The sequence below is a fragment of the Tenrec ecaudatus genome, chromosome 1 (assembly GCF_050624435.1).
Source record: "Tenrec ecaudatus isolate mTenEca1 chromosome 1, mTenEca1.hap1, whole genome shotgun sequence".
Classification (NCBI taxonomy): Eukaryota; Metazoa; Chordata; class Mammalia; order Afrosoricida; family Tenrecidae; genus Tenrec; species Tenrec ecaudatus.
The window spans coordinates 40,113,379-40,130,779 of record NC_134530.1 but is presented as its reverse complement, the minus strand read 5'-3'; the positions used below and the strand labels follow the sequence as shown (position 1 = coordinate 40,130,779).

The following is a 17,401-nucleotide window of genomic DNA, read 5'->3' as shown; positions in this document are numbered from 1 at the left end:
CGTTAGGAGTGCTCAGTCCACACCTTTCCCATCTCTCACTGGGACCCATGAGCTTGCTCACTGCCACTGGCAAAACTCCTGAAAGCTGGGCCCCACCCCTAAAGCCAGGTATCTACCTTCGCCTAGACTGCCACCAACCTGCTTGTCTCAGGTGTCACGTGGTATGCCCCTACCCTCATTCTCCTCTCCTCCCTGCTACAGAGGAGAAAGGGTCACCACTACAACCCTGAGACTCCCTCTTCTTGACTTAGATGGGTGTACCCTTCAGGGTTGGTAGATGTACAGGGCATTCCGGTTAGAACAGAGTTTCCTGGCAGCCAAGGTAAAAAGGGAAATGAGTGTAATCTAAGTCTCTAACCATCCCACAGGTTGGCATGAGTGCAGGTTCTATGCCCAGTTTTAGTTGTGATTCTGCCTTGAATGAGCTATATGACCGTGGGCAATGGCATCCCCTCTTTGAGCCTCGTCTGCCCATCTGTAAACAGCAGGTGGTTGGTGGTGGGCCTGATGCTGCTCCTGTTAAGTGCCTGGCACAACAGGGCATGCAGCTGGGTGATACTGAATGTGGGAGGGGCCCACCTGGCTCTGCAGGGACTCCACCCGATCCTGGAGGGCCTGGGCCTGGGCCTCCCGGTCACTCAGGCCCAGGCGGCTGCGCTGCAGCTCCCCCTCCAGTGAGCGCCGCTGTAGCTCCAGCTTGATGGTGCGGCTCTCAGAGGCGTCCAGAACCTCCTTCAGGCGCCGCTTGTCACTCTCCAACTTTGCCTCGTTGGCCTTCATCTTACTGATCTTCTCCTGTGGGCAGAGTGCACTCAGGCCCAGCTGCCCAGTCTGCCCACAGCACCCACTTTCCCTGAGAATACTTAGGAGAAAGTGGGGGGCAGCTGGTCCAACCACACACTGCAGGGCTTGGGCCCACCTGTGACCTTCTCAGGGCCTCAGTTTCCCCACCTGTTCACAGGTGGTGGGCTTAGGGCCCCTGAGCGTCTTCCAGTTTTGCCGGCATCAATCGGGCTATGTAATCTAGAATGATCCCTTCCATGCTGTGGGAAAGCTGGTACCCAAAGGGACCCAGAGCCCTGGAGAGTGGCTATAAAAAGGGGGAGTCTAGTCTCTCTGGCGGTGGCCCAGAGGGTCCTGAACTGATAAGGACAGTCCTGTGGGGCAGAAGCCCTGGCCCTGACACTCTGGAGATTTAGGGGCACTTGGGCAATGAGAATAGAGCAGGAAGGCAGTCTGGGAGCTCAGTGTTGCCATCCTTGGGTCAAGAGAGAAGGACTACAGCCCCGCCCCCACCTGGCCCCGCTCCTGCCAGTTCCAAGCCCCATCCCTGCCTGGTCTGGGCCCAGCAGCTTCCACACTAGCTGCTGCCCATCTTTGTTCCCGGCCTCCTCCCCCGGCCCCTGCGGCCGGGCCCAAAGCCAGAGCCGGAGCCGCAGACACAACACTCCAGCTCAGTCTGGGCTGGGAGCCAGAGGCAGGGGGTGGGCTTTGGGGGCAGCACAGAGGCCCAGGGAGGAACCAGAGGAGGGAAGGGAAGAGGGGATTCTTGGCTTCAAGAAAGGCTGGAGGTTGCAGCAACCGGAACCGTCAGCACCAGTGCCTGGGCTTCCTGCCCCAGGCACACACTCATACACACAGCTATGCACGCATGCACGCACACCCCAAACACACAGGAATACTCCAGGGCGCCAGAACCAGAAGGTAAGAAGAGGCCCCCGAGGCCGCCTTGTGGCCAAGTGGAGCACTGCTTCCCAGTGAATCACCATCTCGCCTCTTGGGGGAGGAAAGACTGACAATATACAGGAAGCAGGGACAGGACTTGAACCCTAGTTAGCCTGACTCAAAGGCCCTTTCTTCCAGAGCCTGGCGACGCCAGTGTGAAATGGGGCGGTGGGACCTGGGCATGACTTTGTGGAGTCACTGGATGTTCCGTTCGGAGTCTGCTGTGAGTGCCAGCAGACAGCTCAGGATGTCCCCCACCCCGTTTGCACACCCTCCTGCTCTGCCTACCTGGCTGGCCCTGTGCTCAGCCTCGGCGGCCTGCAGACTCCTCTCCATGGCAGCCACCTGGTCCTGTGCGGCCCTGCGCTCCCGCTCGCTGCGCCGCACGCTCTCCTCCTTGAGCGCCAGCTCCACTTGGGTCCCGCTCAGCCGCCCCTCCGCACTGCGGCGTCCTGCAGCCACCAGCCAGTCAGGTGTGGCTGGGCAGAGTGACCAGTCCACAGATGGCCTGGCTGGCTCTCCACCCACAACAAGAATGGCCTGGCCACTCAGAGGTCCAAGGGTCTATGGGTCTAGTCAATGGGGAGGGAGGTGGCTGGGGCCAAGAAGCAGGAGGCGTTCGGGTCAGGTCCCCCCACCCCAGTGAAGGACAGAGGGCAAGGCAGGAACCTAGAGCGCCGTACTCACCTTCCTCACTCTCGGCCACTGCCTTTTGCAGCTGCTTGGCCCGACAGGTCATGCTGTCCCTCTCAGCCTCCACCTCGGCCAGCCGGCGACTCTGGGTACTCATCTGGGTGCGAAGCTCACCCTGCAGCCCCAACATGAGGGGGACGGGGACAGCAGAGCCAGCTCTCAACTACCTCGCAGGGCCCTGGGCCACCCGCTTCTCTGGCCACTCACTGCTTCCTCACCCGCTCTCGCTGGGCACACCGCAGCTCCTGGAGGAATTCCCGAAGGGCCATCCGTACCGCCTCGGGGTCCAGGTCTGGAGGTACTGGGGAGGTGGCAGGCCCTGGGGAGGGAGGCTCAGACCCAGGGCTGCGTTCCAAGGAGCTGGGGCTGCTGAGCCCCTCCCCACTTCCTGGAAGAAGATATGCTCTGGGAGGCACGGACCACCGGGCCCTGCAGGATGGCGACTGCAGGTTCCTCTGCATCCCTCTCTCCCCCTTGCCTGCCGCCTCCAGAAGGGGCCACCCAAACCCTCAGAGCCAAACCCAGCTTCGGTGTCAACTTTGGAGGTCAGGCTGCTCACCCCAGCATCGTCCTCTTACCCTGTACATCTGACCACACTGTATCACCCTCAGCCCCCATGTTCTAGAACGTTCCCTGTTCCACTCTCATGGCCTCCCCAGGACCCCATTTTGTCCAACTAATCCTTTGGGCACAGATGCCAATGTCACCCTGACTCCGGGCGGGCTGGGTGAATTTGTCCCACCTCGGGGAGTCTGCAGTCTGCCACCCCACCCACACTGGAAGCACCATGAGGGCCTGGGCCTCATCTCTCCCATACCGGGCTGCATCTCCCAGAGCCCCGGCCTTCAACACCTGTTGGACTGAGTGTTTTACTAGGTGCTGGGCATGTGCCACCTCGTCCCTTCATTGCCAAGAGCCGAGTACTGGTTTCCCCACACCCCAGACAGCAGCCTCAGAGCACTTGAGAGATCGGCTGAGTTTCAAAATGGGAGCCTTCCAGGGGCAGGACTTGAACTGCGGGTGGTGCAAGCAGTAACATGCTCAACGACTGGCTGAAGGGTTGACCATTCGAAGCCGCCCGAAGCTCCTCGAATCTCAAGAGTCAGTTGGAATCAACTCGACAATACACAACCAGAGCCAAAACCTCTCCAAGGCAGCCTGGCTGCTGACCAGCAAAGGGGAGGCCGGAGGGGCAGGGTGCCACCTGGAGGCAATCTCTGGAACTGCAGGAAGGGGTCAGCTCGCCACCAGCAGCCTAAGCATCCCTGCAGACAGGACCACTGTTGATGCAACCTCGGCCCCCCACCGCTCCCTAACCCCCCACTCACCTCCGGCAGGTGCTCCTCGGACAGGGGAGCCTGGTGATGGCCGCGGGGCGGGGCTGGGGGAGCGACCCAAGCCCAGGCCCCGGCGCAAGGCCGAACGCAGGCCTCCCAGCTGGGCCTCCGCCGCTCGCCGCTGGGCCTCCACTCGGGTCAACTCGGTCTCTAGGCCTTGTGCCCGGCCCTCGGCAGCACTCAGCCGCAGCCCCAGCTCCGCAGCCTCGGCCCGCACCGACTCGAGTTTCAGCTCCAGGTTGCGCGCATGGCTGAGTTGCTGCTTCTTTGCTCCGTGCGCCTCCTCCAAGGAGCCTAACAGGCCTCGTTCGCGGGCGCGGAACTCGCCCTCCTGATCATGCAGCTTCCTCTGGGCCCCCTGCAGCTGGAGTGAGGACACCGAGGGGAGGCGGGCGCCCCAACCCACGGGCCGCCGCCCTTCCTCCAGGCCCCAATCAGAAGCCTACCCGCTAAGTGACCTGCACAACACAGTGCTTTAGGGGTGTAGGCCCAAACAAGGAGTCTGGGAGGGAACCCTCAGGGCCGACTGTTTATCGCCTTTTCTCAAGTCAGCTGGTAGGCCTTATAACGCACCCAATTAGTCATTCTAACAGCGAACCCACTGACCGGGCTCATCGGTGCTAAACCGTTTACTGTGAATCACCCTCCGTGAGTCACGTCCATGTTCCAGAGGGAGGAACGGAACTGAAGAACAGAGCTGCTGTCCAAGGTCACATAGGTCATCTGCTGCAGAACTGGACCCCAAACAGGCACCAGGCGCCAGAGGCTGTCCTCGTAACCATTAGGCAGTACTGCTTCCCCCCGTATCATGTGATTGCTGAGGAGCCCTCACTGTCCGGTGGGGCTTGGACTGAGACAGGCTGAGGGCATAAGCTAGCCCGTTCCCTGATTGCCACAATTCACTGGTAACGAGGACCTACTGATGCCAGGACCTGTGCCAGGAGAGGTTGCATCCCACTGGAGGGACAGCCCCCTTGGGGCTTCCACCCCCAGGCAGCCTGCCCCCCTGCCCCCCTCCGGTCCTTACCTCTTGCCGCACCACCTCCAGGCTGGCTTCACCTTTCAGCAGCCTCTGCCGGAGGCCCAGGGCTTCCCGCCGGCCCTCCTTCTCGGCCCGCTCACCCAGCGCCAGGCGGCCCTGCAGCTCTGCCAGCTCCCGGCCCAGTCTGGCATTCTCACTGTCCAGCGTCTTCATCTGCAAGAAACAGGGCGGCCACACATGGCACCTAGGGCCCATGCTCAGCACGCCCATTCCCTTCTAGCACTGCCTCTATACCCCTCTGCTTCTTACCCCACCCGCAAAGCAGGCTTGCAGCGTGCATTGAACACCACCCCATGGGGTGCACGCTAAGCTGGGCACCCAGGCAGCACTAACCTCAGTTTACCAATCACCCAGTGGGCTAATAACTACCTTTCATGGCAGGTGAGGGTGGGGGAGCACGGAGAGGTAAACCTGTCCGGCCTGGAGATTTGCGAGGCGGGAACCCCAGCGTTCTGGGCTCCCTGTCATCCCCACAGTGAGGACCAGCTTTCCCAAGTGCTCTCTGTGTGGCCGACACTGTTCTAAGCACTTCGCTCCTATGAACTCTAGACCTCACACACCCCGACAGGGTAGCATACTAACTTTATCCCCATTGAAGAGATGAGAAAACTGAGGCTCAGAAAGGTGAAGTGACTGGCCCAAGGTCACACAGCCAGGGAGCAGCAGCCTGGGGTTTTATCCCAAGCACATGGAATATACAGCTATAGTCAGTTAACAGGGCCCTGCTGCTACAGCTTGCAAAACCTATGCAGGGGCCTCGTCCTCAAGAGGGAGCAGCCTTTGAAGGCCTTCCTGTGGATTCCCAAGACCTCAGCACAGAGGGGGGCCTGACAGGGAGCCTGGGGAGGAGGCGGAAGACTGGGCTTTGGGGCTGTGATATTTCTGAGTGGGGCAGAGCCCAGATCCCAACTGGATTTGTCTTCTGTTCTAGAAACCCCTGCCCGCAATGCCCAGGATACAGCAGATCCTTGGTAAGTGCATGCTGTTGCGGGCAGCTGGGGGTCATCTAATTCGGGGATCAGCAAACGACAGCCCACAGGCCAAACCTGGCTGCCTGCCTGTTTACTGTAAGAGAACGTGCGGACTTCCTACTCCTGTGCAGACTTGCGGTTCTACCGTGTGCTGCGGAGCCACTGTGAGTGGGCATCGACTGGGTGGCAATGACGGTGAGAAGGCGGCTTTCTCACTGACGGGCAGAGCTCAGGAGGCCATGAGGCTGAAGATCATTACTGTCTGCTGCAGACAGCCATCCAAGATACGGTTAAGTGTGTCTGCTCATCAGAACAGAAGGCTAAGGAGGAATCCAGACTCTCCGGAACGGAGTCACAGCCTCCGAGACCAGAGAACTAGATGGTGCTCACTACCACTGCTGACTGCTCTGGCCAGGGCCACAAGAGGTGGACCCTGCTGGAGTGGAGAGAAACACAGCAACAGGAGTCAAATTCCTAACAAAGTCTAGACTTTCTGGACCCGTTGAGGCAAGAAGACACGCTGAGACTATTTATCATCCTGAGAGACTCCTTGAGTGGAGGCCACCATTCAGTGAACGGAGAGAGTGGAAGCCGAGTCAACGCTCTGTGCCCTCTGCAGGGTGCTGCACTCCATTTGCAGGAGCTCAGGGACGGAAAACGGGCCACGCTCTCCAGCATGAAGATGAGAAACCCGAGTGCCGGAGGAGCCACCGCTAGAACTGGCACCGCCGAACCCTCGGTACAGAAGGTGCCCCCGGGGAAGCCGCATACTGTACAAGCTCTTCCACCCAAAACACAATAAAACACCATTCTAAAACTATACGGACTGTCGGGCCCTGGTTTGCCAAGCCCTGACCTACAGCGCTCCGTTGATCACTGAGTCCTAGAACTGGGTCAGAGCGACAGGCGCTCCCCTTGGAGAAATGTAGGAGTAGCGTGTAGCATGCACGCACACACCGCCGCCGCCACCACCCATGAGCCCCAGACCTTCTGCTGGGTGCTCTGTAGACGAGCAAGTTAGCTCCTGTTCCAGGCCCACCTGCCACCGGAGCTCCTGCAGTTCCCTCCGAGCCTCCAGCCGGGCACGCTCCACCTCCTGCAGCCCAGCCCGCAGCTCTCCAGCCTCCTTGCCCAAGGCTGCCCGGGCCTCCTCCAGCAATGCCAGCTTCTGCTCCTTGTCCTCGTTGGCGAGCTTCAGGCTGGAGCGGGCAGAGGGCAGAGGTTGCCAGGGACCTGGGCAGTTTAGTCTGCAGCCCTACACAGATCCTGGGATGGACCCCGCTTGACTTGTGGCCTGAAGGTACCCCTACGCTGCCTGCTCTTGTGGGACCAGCAGAGGAAGCCAAGTCTCCAGGGTGATGGCAGCAGGTGGGGCTGGGGTCTGGACCAGCCTCTCCCACCTTAACTAGGGAGATACCTGAGAGGCCCCAGGTTGGGGCCTCTGGATCCTTCACTGGGGTTGGCAGGAAGAGAGGCCTCCCTGGTCTCGCCGGGGTTCTGGGGCCCAGACTCCATGAGCCCTGTGCTCAGGGGTGGGCTCGGTCCCCACATCCTAACCTGATGCGCTCGCTCTCGGCCTTCTTCACGGCTGCCCTCAGCTCCTCGTTGGCGCGCTGCAGAACCTCGAGCTCCTTGGCCCCTTCGCTCAGGCTGCGCTGCAGCTCGGCCGCCTCCTGCCGCTGGGCCTCGCAGCCCTCCTGGCTCTCACGCCCCTTGCGCTGGGCTTCCAGCAGCTCCCGGCGCACACTGTCCCGGGCGTCCTCCAGCAGGCGCAGCTGGGTCCGAAGCTCCTCCACCTGTGGCAACAGAGCACTGCCCTGCTGAGGCTGGGCCCCGTGGGCAGCACCTCTCCCATAGCCCGGCACGGGGCACCTGCCCTGGCCTTCAGCAGTGACTCCGATGGGTACCGAGGGTGCCAGTGAGGGGACATCAAAGAGCTCGGGGGGAAATTCCACTTTTCCCTCGTGTGGTATCCATGGGTGCTCCCTGTCATTGTATTTTATTGTGCTGACACTCATATAATTTAAAAACAGAAAGACAAAACTCACTGCCACTGATTCGGTTCTGACTCATAGCGACCCCGTAGGACAGGGCAGTACTGCCCCTGTGGGTGTCGGACCCTGAGACTCTTTACAGGAGCCAAAAGCACCCCCTCTTTCCTCAAACAACAAATCTAGATCATCAAGCCGGCTCGGCTGCCAACCTAAGACATGGCAAGCCTAACCCAACTAGCTGGACCACAGAAGAAAGGCCCGGCGGTGACCTGCTTCAGGATGAGCCAAGAAAGCCTATGGAGTACTTCTACTCTGTACCAGGGGTGGTGGTGGTGATGGTGGTTTGTGTGTGTGTATGTGTCGTGGTCTCCAGGTGTCAGAACCAAATTAGGCAAATAAACAGACACACACACAGGCCATGTTAGTCACCAGTGCTTGGGCCTCAAGTAAGGGACCAGGACTGTCCTGCAGATGAATTCGGAGAGGACAGGGACCCCACCAGCCCCTCAAGTCCCCGAGGGTTTAGGTACACAGCAGGTGCTTCCTAAATGTCTGCTGCCACTGTACCGAGACCTGAGTGACCAGCGGGGGAAGGAGAAGGAGGGAGGCAGAGTGTGGGAAGCGGTGTGCTGCTCGTGGGGATGGGGAATTTGGCATCAGGTATTGGCACCACCTGACCAGTGGAATTGATGCCAGCCCCCCAGCTGTACACGTGAGAGGCGTTCCATTGGCGAGTGTGGGGTCACACATGCTTTTACCACGTAAAAGTAACTAATGCCAAAGGCTCACTGGCCCCATTCTAAGTTGCTCATTCCTTGTCCCCAGTTGCAGGGGCATGAGGCTCACTTATTTGGGGACCTCACAGCACCCAGCACGTGCTGACCAGCGGGGGACAGATGCTCACCTCACGTAAGCAGGACTCCCTCTGCCTGCCCAGGTCTCGGGCCTGTTCCTGCAGCCTCTTCACCTCCTGGCCGTGGGCCACAGCTGCCTCCTCGAGCTGGGTCCGTAGGTCCTGCAGCTCGGACGTCAGGGCATTCATGGTGCTCTGGGACAGGTGGGCACCTCAGACTTGGTCCTGTCCCGTCACCCTCTCCCCGAGCTGAACCATTCACTCACAGCTCTGAACACAGCCCCGCTCACTAGCCTATGAGACCCTCGGCTGACCCTCGATTCCTGGCCACTGCTGCCTGCAGAGCAGGCTCGGGGGTTCTCTGGGCTGGAGCCGTGCCCTCCTCCCTCAGATGGGGGCTGTCCAGGGAAGGGCTGTACTGCCTCCTTCAGACAGAGGACTCCCAAAGCTCAGCCTCCCCCCACAGACTGCAGGCTTCCCCAGGCATGGCCAAGCCTCTCCCTGAGAGAGGGGCTCCTCCAGGCGAGGTTGTGCCACCCACCGCCCCTCAGATGGAGGCCCACCTGCCTGGCCCGCCCTACCCGGTCCTGCTCCTGCCGGTTCTGAGCATCTCGCTTCTGCCGCTCCATCTCCAGGGAGATGGTGGCCAGGCTGTGTCTCGTGCCCAGCAACTTCTCAGACAGCACTGTCTTCTCGGATTCCTTCAGGGACAGGGCCTGGGCAGAGGCAGGAGGCAGGCTTGCGGGGGGCGGCTCCTAGGAACAGCCAGAGCCCCCTCCTTGCCCTCCCCCTTTCTTAGGAAATGTGCCCATCAAGGCACCTGAGGGGCAAATGCAGGGGAGCGCAGGGCAGAGGTGCATACCCCCCATGCGGGGGTTCTAACAACAGCCCAGACAGCCCCACAACTTGCCACAGCACTCTCAAGGCGGGGGCCTGATTCTTCCCATTTTGCAGATGAGGAAACTGGCTCAGAGAGGGGAAGCGACTAGCCCTTGGGGGGGGCCTTGTGAGGAGAGGCGGGGGTCCTCTGCTCTCTGTCTCTGTCCCATTGTGGGACGTCAAGAGAGCCTGCTCGTTTGCAGGCAGGTCAGCTAATGCATGGGGACCTTTTTGGGGGTTTAGGAGTGTGGAGGGAACCCCCCTGGAGGCGGGGACAGGGATGCCATGCCCAGCCGGGGGCCGAGAGGGCCATGCAAACCTGCTGCTTCTCACTCTCGGCCAGGAGGAGGCCCTCGTCCCGCTCCTGCTGCAAGGCCACGATCTCCTCGCTCAGCTCCTCCTTCTCGGCCTCCAGCCGGGCCAGCAGCTCCTCCCGCTCCTGCTGCAGCTGGCTCTGCAGCTGTGCCCGCTCGGCCTCTAGCTCCCGCCACGCCTCCTCCTGGGGGGTCAGGCCCCGGCACGGTGACACACGGCCCCCACAAACCTCAGGGCAGCAGGGTCCCTCTCAGCCCAAACCCCAAGGACAGGGTGAGGGGCAAGGGAACTCCAGGGTGCCAGGGAGCAGCAGCAGCAGCCCGGCCTGGGGAGGAGGGACTGATTCCTGGAGGAAGGACGAGCAGCACTAGGCCAAAGAGGGAATGGTAAAGAGTCCAGGTCAGCACAACCCCCCTAGAACTGGGGCGAGGAGATTTACAGGCTCGGAAACCCCCCAGGAGCAGCTGTTCTCTGTCCTGTGGAGAAGCTGCTTATCCAATGGCTGTGGGTTGTGGCCGGGTCTTAGAAACGAGCCCAGGTGGTCCTGCCATCTGAAAGGCAGGTGGTCCCCAGCCAGCAGCTCTGATGGAGACCACCGGGGCAGTCCTATGCCACCTCAGAGGGTTGCTCTGGGTTGGAACCGACCAGATGACAATGGCCCAGGTGGGAGGCTCTTGTCTGGAGCCTGAGGTGGTGCAAGAGCTCGTGCGTTTGGCTGCTGACCAGGTTGGGGGCCTGCACCCACCAGAGGTGCTGAGGAAGGGAGGCCTGGGGACCTGCTTCGGCACAGTCGGCCACCGCAGCCCTATGGTGCACAGGCCTGCCCTGACATGCGAGTGGGACTCCACGCCGGGCAGCGGGCTTCCGAGGGGCTTGGAGGGATGAGTGGTCAGGATGCTCGGGTGCTGCTCGGGAGGCTGAAGGCTAGAGAGCACCCACCCAGAGGGACCTTGAATCAGCCACTGGAAAGCCTGCTGCTGCTGCTGCTGCTGCTGCTGAGACCGTGTGACTCAGCGCAGCCCACGGGCCAGATGGCATCTGCCTCCAGAGCAGAGCGCAAGCCCCTTTGACAGGGGGAGGGATGGCTCGCCTGAGGTCCCTGAGGGAGGGGGGCTCAGAGCCCTGCCCGCCTGTCTCCGCTGCCCACACCTTCTCCTGCTGGAGCCTCTGCAAGTCCTCCTCGTGGGCTGCCCGCTGCTCCCGCAGAGAGGCCTGCGCCTCCCGCTCGGCCTGCGCCAGCTTCTGGGCCATCAGCTGCTTGTCCAACGCCACCTTCTCCTCTGTCGTGGCCATCTGCTGCCGCAGCCCAGCCAGCTCTCCTGGGAGGGAAGGAAGGGGGAGGGGACGGGCTCAGGTTGCCACCTCTTTTCCAGCCAGCAGGACCAAGCCGGTGAGCCACGTGGGCAAAAGCCAGCAGGGAAGGGGAGCGGGGGGCCTGCCTGGTACCTTGCCCGGGTCCCCTTGACAAAGCTGCTTATCCTCTGTGGGCATTAGTCCCTCCACCTGCAGCCCAGGCTCCTCGAGCCCACACCCCTCCCTGATAACGTGGAACTGTGTTCATGGGGGGCAATCATGGCTCCCGAGTGGGGAGGCCACAATAGAACATAACTGTCTTTGGGGTCACAAGTTCCTGGGTGGTGTATGCAGTGAAAGTCCTTGGCTGCTCACCCAAAAGTTCAAAGTTCAAGTTCACTCAGAGACACCTTGGTAGAAAGGTCCGGTAACCTACTGTCAAAAGATTCAGCCACTGAAAGCACACCAGGGAGCACAGCCCTCCCTGGCATGCAGGGCTCCCCAGGGATCAGAGTCAGATCCAGCTAGCATCTGGCCGGACACCTTACAGACCAGGTCTCATTTCGTCTTCACCGCACGTCGACATAACTTATTCTCGTGCCCATTTTGCAGATAAGCTAACAGAGGCTCCGGGACAATGAGTAACTTCCCAAAGATGCACCACCCGGTGATGACTGCTACAATTTGCCTCATGCCCGAGCACTTTCTATCTGCACTGATGGCTGGGGTGGGAGGGGGGAGCGAAACCATGCTCCTGGGCTGGGAACCCACCAGTGACTCCAGGGTCATCTCCTCTCCCAGCCCTGGGGGCTGAGGCAGTCATGGTTATGGTCAGGGACACTCACTCTCCTGGCCCAGGGAGGGGCTCTGTGTGTGAGCGGAGCCCCTGAGCTCGGAGTCTGCAGGGTCAGGAGTCATCTAGAAACCCTGGTGGCTCTATTCAGAACACCCCACTGCCCCGGTGACATGAAGCAGAGGCCACTGTTGACCGAGCCAGGCCCCGAGCCAAGCCTTTGACATGCATCTCTGTCCTCCTCTCTGTGATCAGAGGCAGGTGTGGCCCCAAGAGGATAGAGGCAGACCAAGGAGGCTGCAGACCAAGGAGGCAAACCAGTGGAGCAGCCCCAGACCTGGGAACCGGAGCTACCGGACTCTAAAGACCCCAGGGCTGTGCAGGGTGCAAGTCTGGGCTGGAGCCCAGTGTGCCCATCCGCCCCAGAACCTGTACCTGTCAAAGCCTCCTTGGCGAGCAGTAGGGCCTGCCCGTCAGCTTCCAGCTGCTCCCGACGGGCTTCCAGCTGGGCAAGCTGCCGCTGCACCTCAAACAGGCTGCTGTCCAGGGCCTCCTTCTCCAGGCTGCAGCACAGAACCCCCAGGACCGAGAGACTCAGCCACCCAGTCTGGGTTCCCAGGGTGCAGCCAGCTGTGGGCAGGGTGCCAGCCCACCTGCCCGGCCGCCCCAGCCCTCCCTGGGGAAGCTATAGCTGTCGCTAGGACATGTTGGCAAGGCCCGCTCCTAAGTAACCGCCCTGGGGACTGCTCGAGGGTGGACTAAGCAAGGGGCGGAACCTGAGGCCTTACCGCAAGCGGGTCACCTCTTCCGACAGGGTCCGACCTTCTCGCTCGGCAGCTGCCAGCTGTACTGCCAGGCTGGCCCGCTCCTTGGCCAGCGCCTCCTTCTCCCGGGCTGCCCGCTCCAGCGCCTCTACCTGCCGCTGCCACTCCCGCTGGGCCTGCTCCAGGTCCTGCTCCCGCCCACTCAGCTGTCGGGAGAGCTGTCCCCACCAGGGGACCGTGAGCACCTGTCCTCAGCCTGCTCACCACACAGCCCCTAAACCCTGGGCCTGACCGAGCAGCCAGGAGACCTGCAATCAAGCCCAGGCTCTATACTGGGCAAATCGCAGCCTCCTCCAGGCCCATGACACACTCGATTTAAAATGAGGGTCCTCGTTCTTTGTTTTGAGAGTGATAGAATCCCTTCCTTCCCCGCAACATTACCAGAGACACTACCTATACTCACACAACACACAGAAGGGCACTGCCCCACTCCCTGCTCCCTGTGCCCCACTCCCCTAGCTCGCTGGATCCCTGAGCCCCGAAGGTCCCTCCACTTCCCAACAAAGTCAGGGGCCTCCACTTGATACTAATGAACCTTTCCTGAGTGATGACTTGGTGCCAGATATCCGCCTCTGCTAAACACTGTACATGGGTCCTCTCATGTAAAGACAGCCGTTGTGAGAAGAACTAGTAGTTATAGATGGGGCAACTGAGGCACAGAGAGCTTGGGGATAAGGTCACCAGCTGGTGGAAGTAGGATTAGGATGTAAACCCAGAATCAGAGCTTCGGTCCCGCCGCCCCCCGCCCCCGCATACCCCAAACAGGTCAACAGTGCTCGGGCCCACCTGGGCCAGCTGCTCCTGCAGCCAGCTGCGCTCCTGACGCAGCGTGGGGAGCTGATGGTCCAGGGCCCCCCGGGCCTGCTCAGCTGCCCGCAGGGAGCCCTCCAGGCCCTCCCGCTCCAGCTCCTGCTCCAGTCGTAGCTGTTCCATGCGCTCCAGCTCCTCCCTCGCCAGGGCAGCCTCCTGCTCGGCTAGCCGCTGGCGCCCCAACAAGGCAGCCTTCTCCTCCTCCAGCTGTGGGGGCCGGGGTGGAGTGGGGGCCACTGAGCAGATCAGCCCAGTCCAGCCCAACCATATCACCTGACGCAGACAGGGGGACCTTCTTGGGACCAGGGACGCCTCTTCCTCCCAGCCCTGTCATAGGGCAGGGGCACAGGGCTCTGTCCTTGGCCTTGCAGGCATGGGGAGGGAGGAGGAGGGCCTGCGACCTCATGAGAGGGCAGACAGGGAAAGGGGCAGGGCGGGAGGGGACAACCCGGCTGTGACACAGTGGAGGGGGCCACCGTACCTGGGCGACGAGGCGGTTCAGCCCCAGCTTGTCCTGAGCCAGTGTCTCATTGAGGGCACTCAACTTGGACAAGGAGTCCCGCAGGGAAGCCTCCTCTGCCCGCAGCTTCGTCAGGGAGAGCTCCAGCTGCACGCGGCTGGCCTCCGCCTATCGGGTAGGGATCCAGGAGCCAGATGGGGTCAGGCAGAGACCGGAGAGGCGGGCAGGGGCCGGGGAGGGAAAGACAGGGTGGGGCAGGGACCCTCAAGCACAGAGTAGGGGAACAGGGAGGGGGACCCAGGAGCTAAATACGGGCAGGCAGAGAGATCAGAGGGGGACATGGGCTGGGGAGAGAGAGATGGGTGAGACTGGGAAAGACAGGGTGGGGCAGGGATCCTCAGCATCAGGGTAGGGGAATAAGGAGGGGGTCAACAGGAGCTTTAAAAGAACCCACGCCTGGGGAGCCCAGCAAGCACACAGCTCACTCCCACTGACATCCTGGTCCCGGGCTCTCAGAGACCAGGGCTCTCTCAGGGACCAGGGTGCAGAGCTGCAAGTACTGTCCCAGGAGGCTCTGGGAAGTCAAGGCTATGGCCACCAACAAGGGTCATTTCATGTAGGACTGAAAACAGAAGTCAGACTGTAGTCTGGGTCACAGGTGAGCCTATGTCTTAAAAGGACAAGACCAAGGTCAGAGGTCAGCCAGAAATGGGGCCAGTCTATAGGCACAATGGGAAGACTTGGGAACAAGAGCCTGAGGTGGGTTTATGGGCGGGGTCGGAGGTCAGCCTCAGGATTGGTCAGCAGTTGCATGGCGGGAAGGACTCACCTTGGTCAGTGCCTCGGCCACCTCAGCCTTCTCCGCCTGGAGCACGTCCTGCTGCAGGGTGGCACAGCTCAGTGCCTCCCTCACCTCCACCAGCGCCTTCGCCAGCCCCGAGCGCTTCCCCTCCAGCTGCTCCAGTTGTCGGTGGCTATGGGACACAGGTGTCACTTGTCTGCCCCCAGCCCCTTGAGCCAAATAGTCCGAGTGCCCTTGGGAACCATGAGGCTCTGTTAGGGGATCAGCTAGAGCAGCGGCGGGGAGCCTTTTCTCCTGCTAAGGACCACTTGGCTATTTCTGACAGCATTGGCGGGCCAGAAAGAATGACCAACTGAGCAAATGATCAAAGAGCAGCCTGCCGTCTTTGGGCCAGCATTTCGCTCACTCAGCCCTAATGTGATGGCTGGAACTGGTTCTCTTTGGTGAGGCGCGGAAGCTTAGCAGTCACTGGTGATGTCTTGGGCCTGGGGCAGCGCAGGGCCGGACTTTCCTCCGGCGGTGTTAGAGGGTCATAGTGCGCACGGTGCCTTTTCTTTATTCTATGAGCCCCTCTGTGACTGAATGGTGAGCACGGGGAGTGGTTTCAGTTCTAAGCTCAAACGGTACCCCATGTTTGAAGTCTTGGGGCTTCCTCTAGTCTTCACTGGTCCCCTAAGTCTGGCCATCTTGAAGAACTTAAGGTTTGTATGACACTGTTCGCCCATTCTATCTGGGTCCGTCCATTATGTGTGGCTTGCTTTTGGGAGGTCAACTGGCAGGTCTTTCTTCCAAAGTGCCTCTGGGTGGACTTTGCCATACAACCTCGTAGGCCAGGAAGTCAGTGATGTGCCTCACCTAGAACACCTAAGCCCAGGTGCTCACCAGGCCCCAGACACGCTGCTGGGCTGCCTAGCGCACAGCCCGGAGCTCACCTGCGCTCAAGCTCCCTGCGTGTCCGTGCCCCATCCTGCACCCTGTCCTCCCGTTCTTCCTCCAGCAGGTCCCGCTGGCGCCGCAGCTCCTCCTGGGCCGCCTGCAGCTTCTCCCGCTCCTGCTGGAGCTCCTCAGCCTGCTGCTGGGCCGCCTGCAGGCTGTGGGCCAGGCTGTCCTTCTCCCTATAGGGCAAGGGGATGAGGCATTGAGGGGGAGGTTGGGGCATCAGGGAAGAGGGCAGCCACATTCTCCATCCTTTAAGGGCCTCCTGCGGACTCCCTGGTGCTGGCTACTCCTGCAGAGAGAACCTGGCTGCTCCCTGGCTGCCCCACACCCTGGGAGGCCCTGGGAACAGCTGAGCTGCCGGGGAAGTCGGTGCAGCCTCACATCTAACAGGCCTGGGCAGTGTGAGGTCTAGACTCCGGCCTACAGCTTGGACCCGCCACCTCTGACCTCCCAGCACCTGCTCAGAAGGTCGTTGGCGCTGCGCAGACGCTGGGCTTCACGCTGGGCATCCTGGTGGGCCTGGGTGACCCCATCAGCCTTGTCCCGAAGACGCTCCAGCTGTCCCTCGAGGGCCCGGCGCTCACCTTCGCTGTCGCTGAGCTGCTTCCGCAAGGTTCCCAGGAGGTCCTGGCTGGCTTCGTAGCGCCCACGCATGTCCTGCGACGTGATGCGGGAAATACTCAGAGCTTGGAGGTTCTGGGGACCCCCCTGACCCTTGTAGGTTTCGGGGGGATTCACCACTGCGGCCTGGGCTGGAGAATGGACCAGGCTGCCAGCACCTATTTCCTACTTCCTTCACTGAGCCCTCTGCCAGGGCTCTGAGCCCGTTTCCCTGACAAAGCTTCGCCATGCCCCTCCACTCCTAGGTCTCAAGAACGAGGTTGCTGCCCAAGGGAGGCCTTGCACAGCCCCCAGCTCCGCCCCCTTCGGCTCAGGCTGCCCCCCAGGCCCCCTCCTACCCAGGCTCCCACTCGGCCCCCTCCCTCGATCCTCCCCCTCTAGCTCCGATTCCTCCTCCCAGACCTTGCTTAGGCTGCTGGCTTCCAAAGGAGCAGGTAGAGTAGGCAACTGGGGCTAGCCGGTCCCATGCCCCACCCCACCCCAGGCTCCTCCCCTGCCCTAGGCTCCGCCCTCAACTGCTCAAGCACCTCCCACTCAAGGCTCCAGGGTCCTCCCAGGGCCAGGGCTCCCCACTCCATGTTTAAGCCGGGCTTTACCTGGACCTGCAGCTGGCGCTTGTGCAGGGCTGAGTGGATGAGGGCGAGTGTGGAGGAGTCGGAGCAGGCGGGGGACGGGCCCCGGCGAGGGGAACGGCCCCGGCCAGGCGAGGAGCGCTGCTGTGGGGATGGGGTCCGTGCGCCCGAGAGACCCCGCAGGCTGCCGTCAGATGCATCGGCCGTTCGCTCCGAGCCGCTTAGCTGAACACCGCTCTCTGTGTCCGACAGGGCGGCCTGGAGAGGGGAACTGCAGGCTGGGACCTCCCAAGAACAGGCCTCCCTTCCACGAGCTCACACTACTGCGACCCCGCAACCGCCTCCCATTCATTTCCCCCAAACATCCACTATGAATTGAAGGCTTCATTCAAGTTTCTCACAGATCAACCAGGGCAGGTGCTGGAGCTCCCCACAGGCAAAGGGCCCGCCCTTCTGGCAGAGGCATCTATCTGGGTCT

General features: G+C 61.4%; 1 protein-coding gene across 2 annotated transcripts in view; it reads right to left on the bottom strand.

The window, feature by feature from the left end:
- Positions 1 to 17,401, bottom strand: part of CROCC (ciliary rootlet coiled-coil, rootletin) — a 35,585-nt gene that overhangs the window by 3,238 nt on the left and 14,946 nt on the right. For both annotated transcript variants that reach the window (XM_075551083.1, XM_075551091.1), the window contains exons 14-33: positions 16,948 to 17,181; positions 16,188 to 16,387; positions 15,724 to 15,906; positions 14,819 to 14,963; positions 14,011 to 14,157; positions 13,506 to 13,736; positions 12,684 to 12,877; positions 12,331 to 12,458; positions 10,959 to 11,128; positions 9,814 to 9,993; positions 9,197 to 9,331; positions 8,667 to 8,810; positions 7,326 to 7,564; positions 6,808 to 6,967; positions 4,783 to 4,950; positions 3,747 to 4,119; positions 2,637 to 2,806; positions 2,413 to 2,533; positions 2,014 to 2,177; positions 580 to 795 (exon numbers count right to left, since the gene is read on the bottom strand). In XM_075551083.1, the coding sequence (XP_075407198.1) occupies positions 580 to 795; positions 2,014 to 2,177; positions 2,413 to 2,533; positions 2,637 to 2,806; positions 3,747 to 4,119; positions 4,783 to 4,950; positions 6,808 to 6,967; positions 7,326 to 7,564; positions 8,667 to 8,810; positions 9,197 to 9,331; positions 9,814 to 9,993; positions 10,959 to 11,128; positions 12,331 to 12,458; positions 12,684 to 12,877; positions 13,506 to 13,736; positions 14,011 to 14,157; positions 14,819 to 14,963; positions 15,724 to 15,906; positions 16,188 to 16,387; positions 16,948 to 17,181 (3,702 nt within the window). The remainder of the gene's footprint in view (positions 1 to 579; positions 796 to 2,013; positions 2,178 to 2,412; positions 2,534 to 2,636; positions 2,807 to 3,746; positions 4,120 to 4,782; positions 4,951 to 6,807; positions 6,968 to 7,325; positions 7,565 to 8,666; positions 8,811 to 9,196; positions 9,332 to 9,813; positions 9,994 to 10,958; positions 11,129 to 12,330; positions 12,459 to 12,683; positions 12,878 to 13,505; positions 13,737 to 14,010; positions 14,158 to 14,818; positions 14,964 to 15,723; positions 15,907 to 16,187; positions 16,388 to 16,947; positions 17,182 to 17,401) is intronic.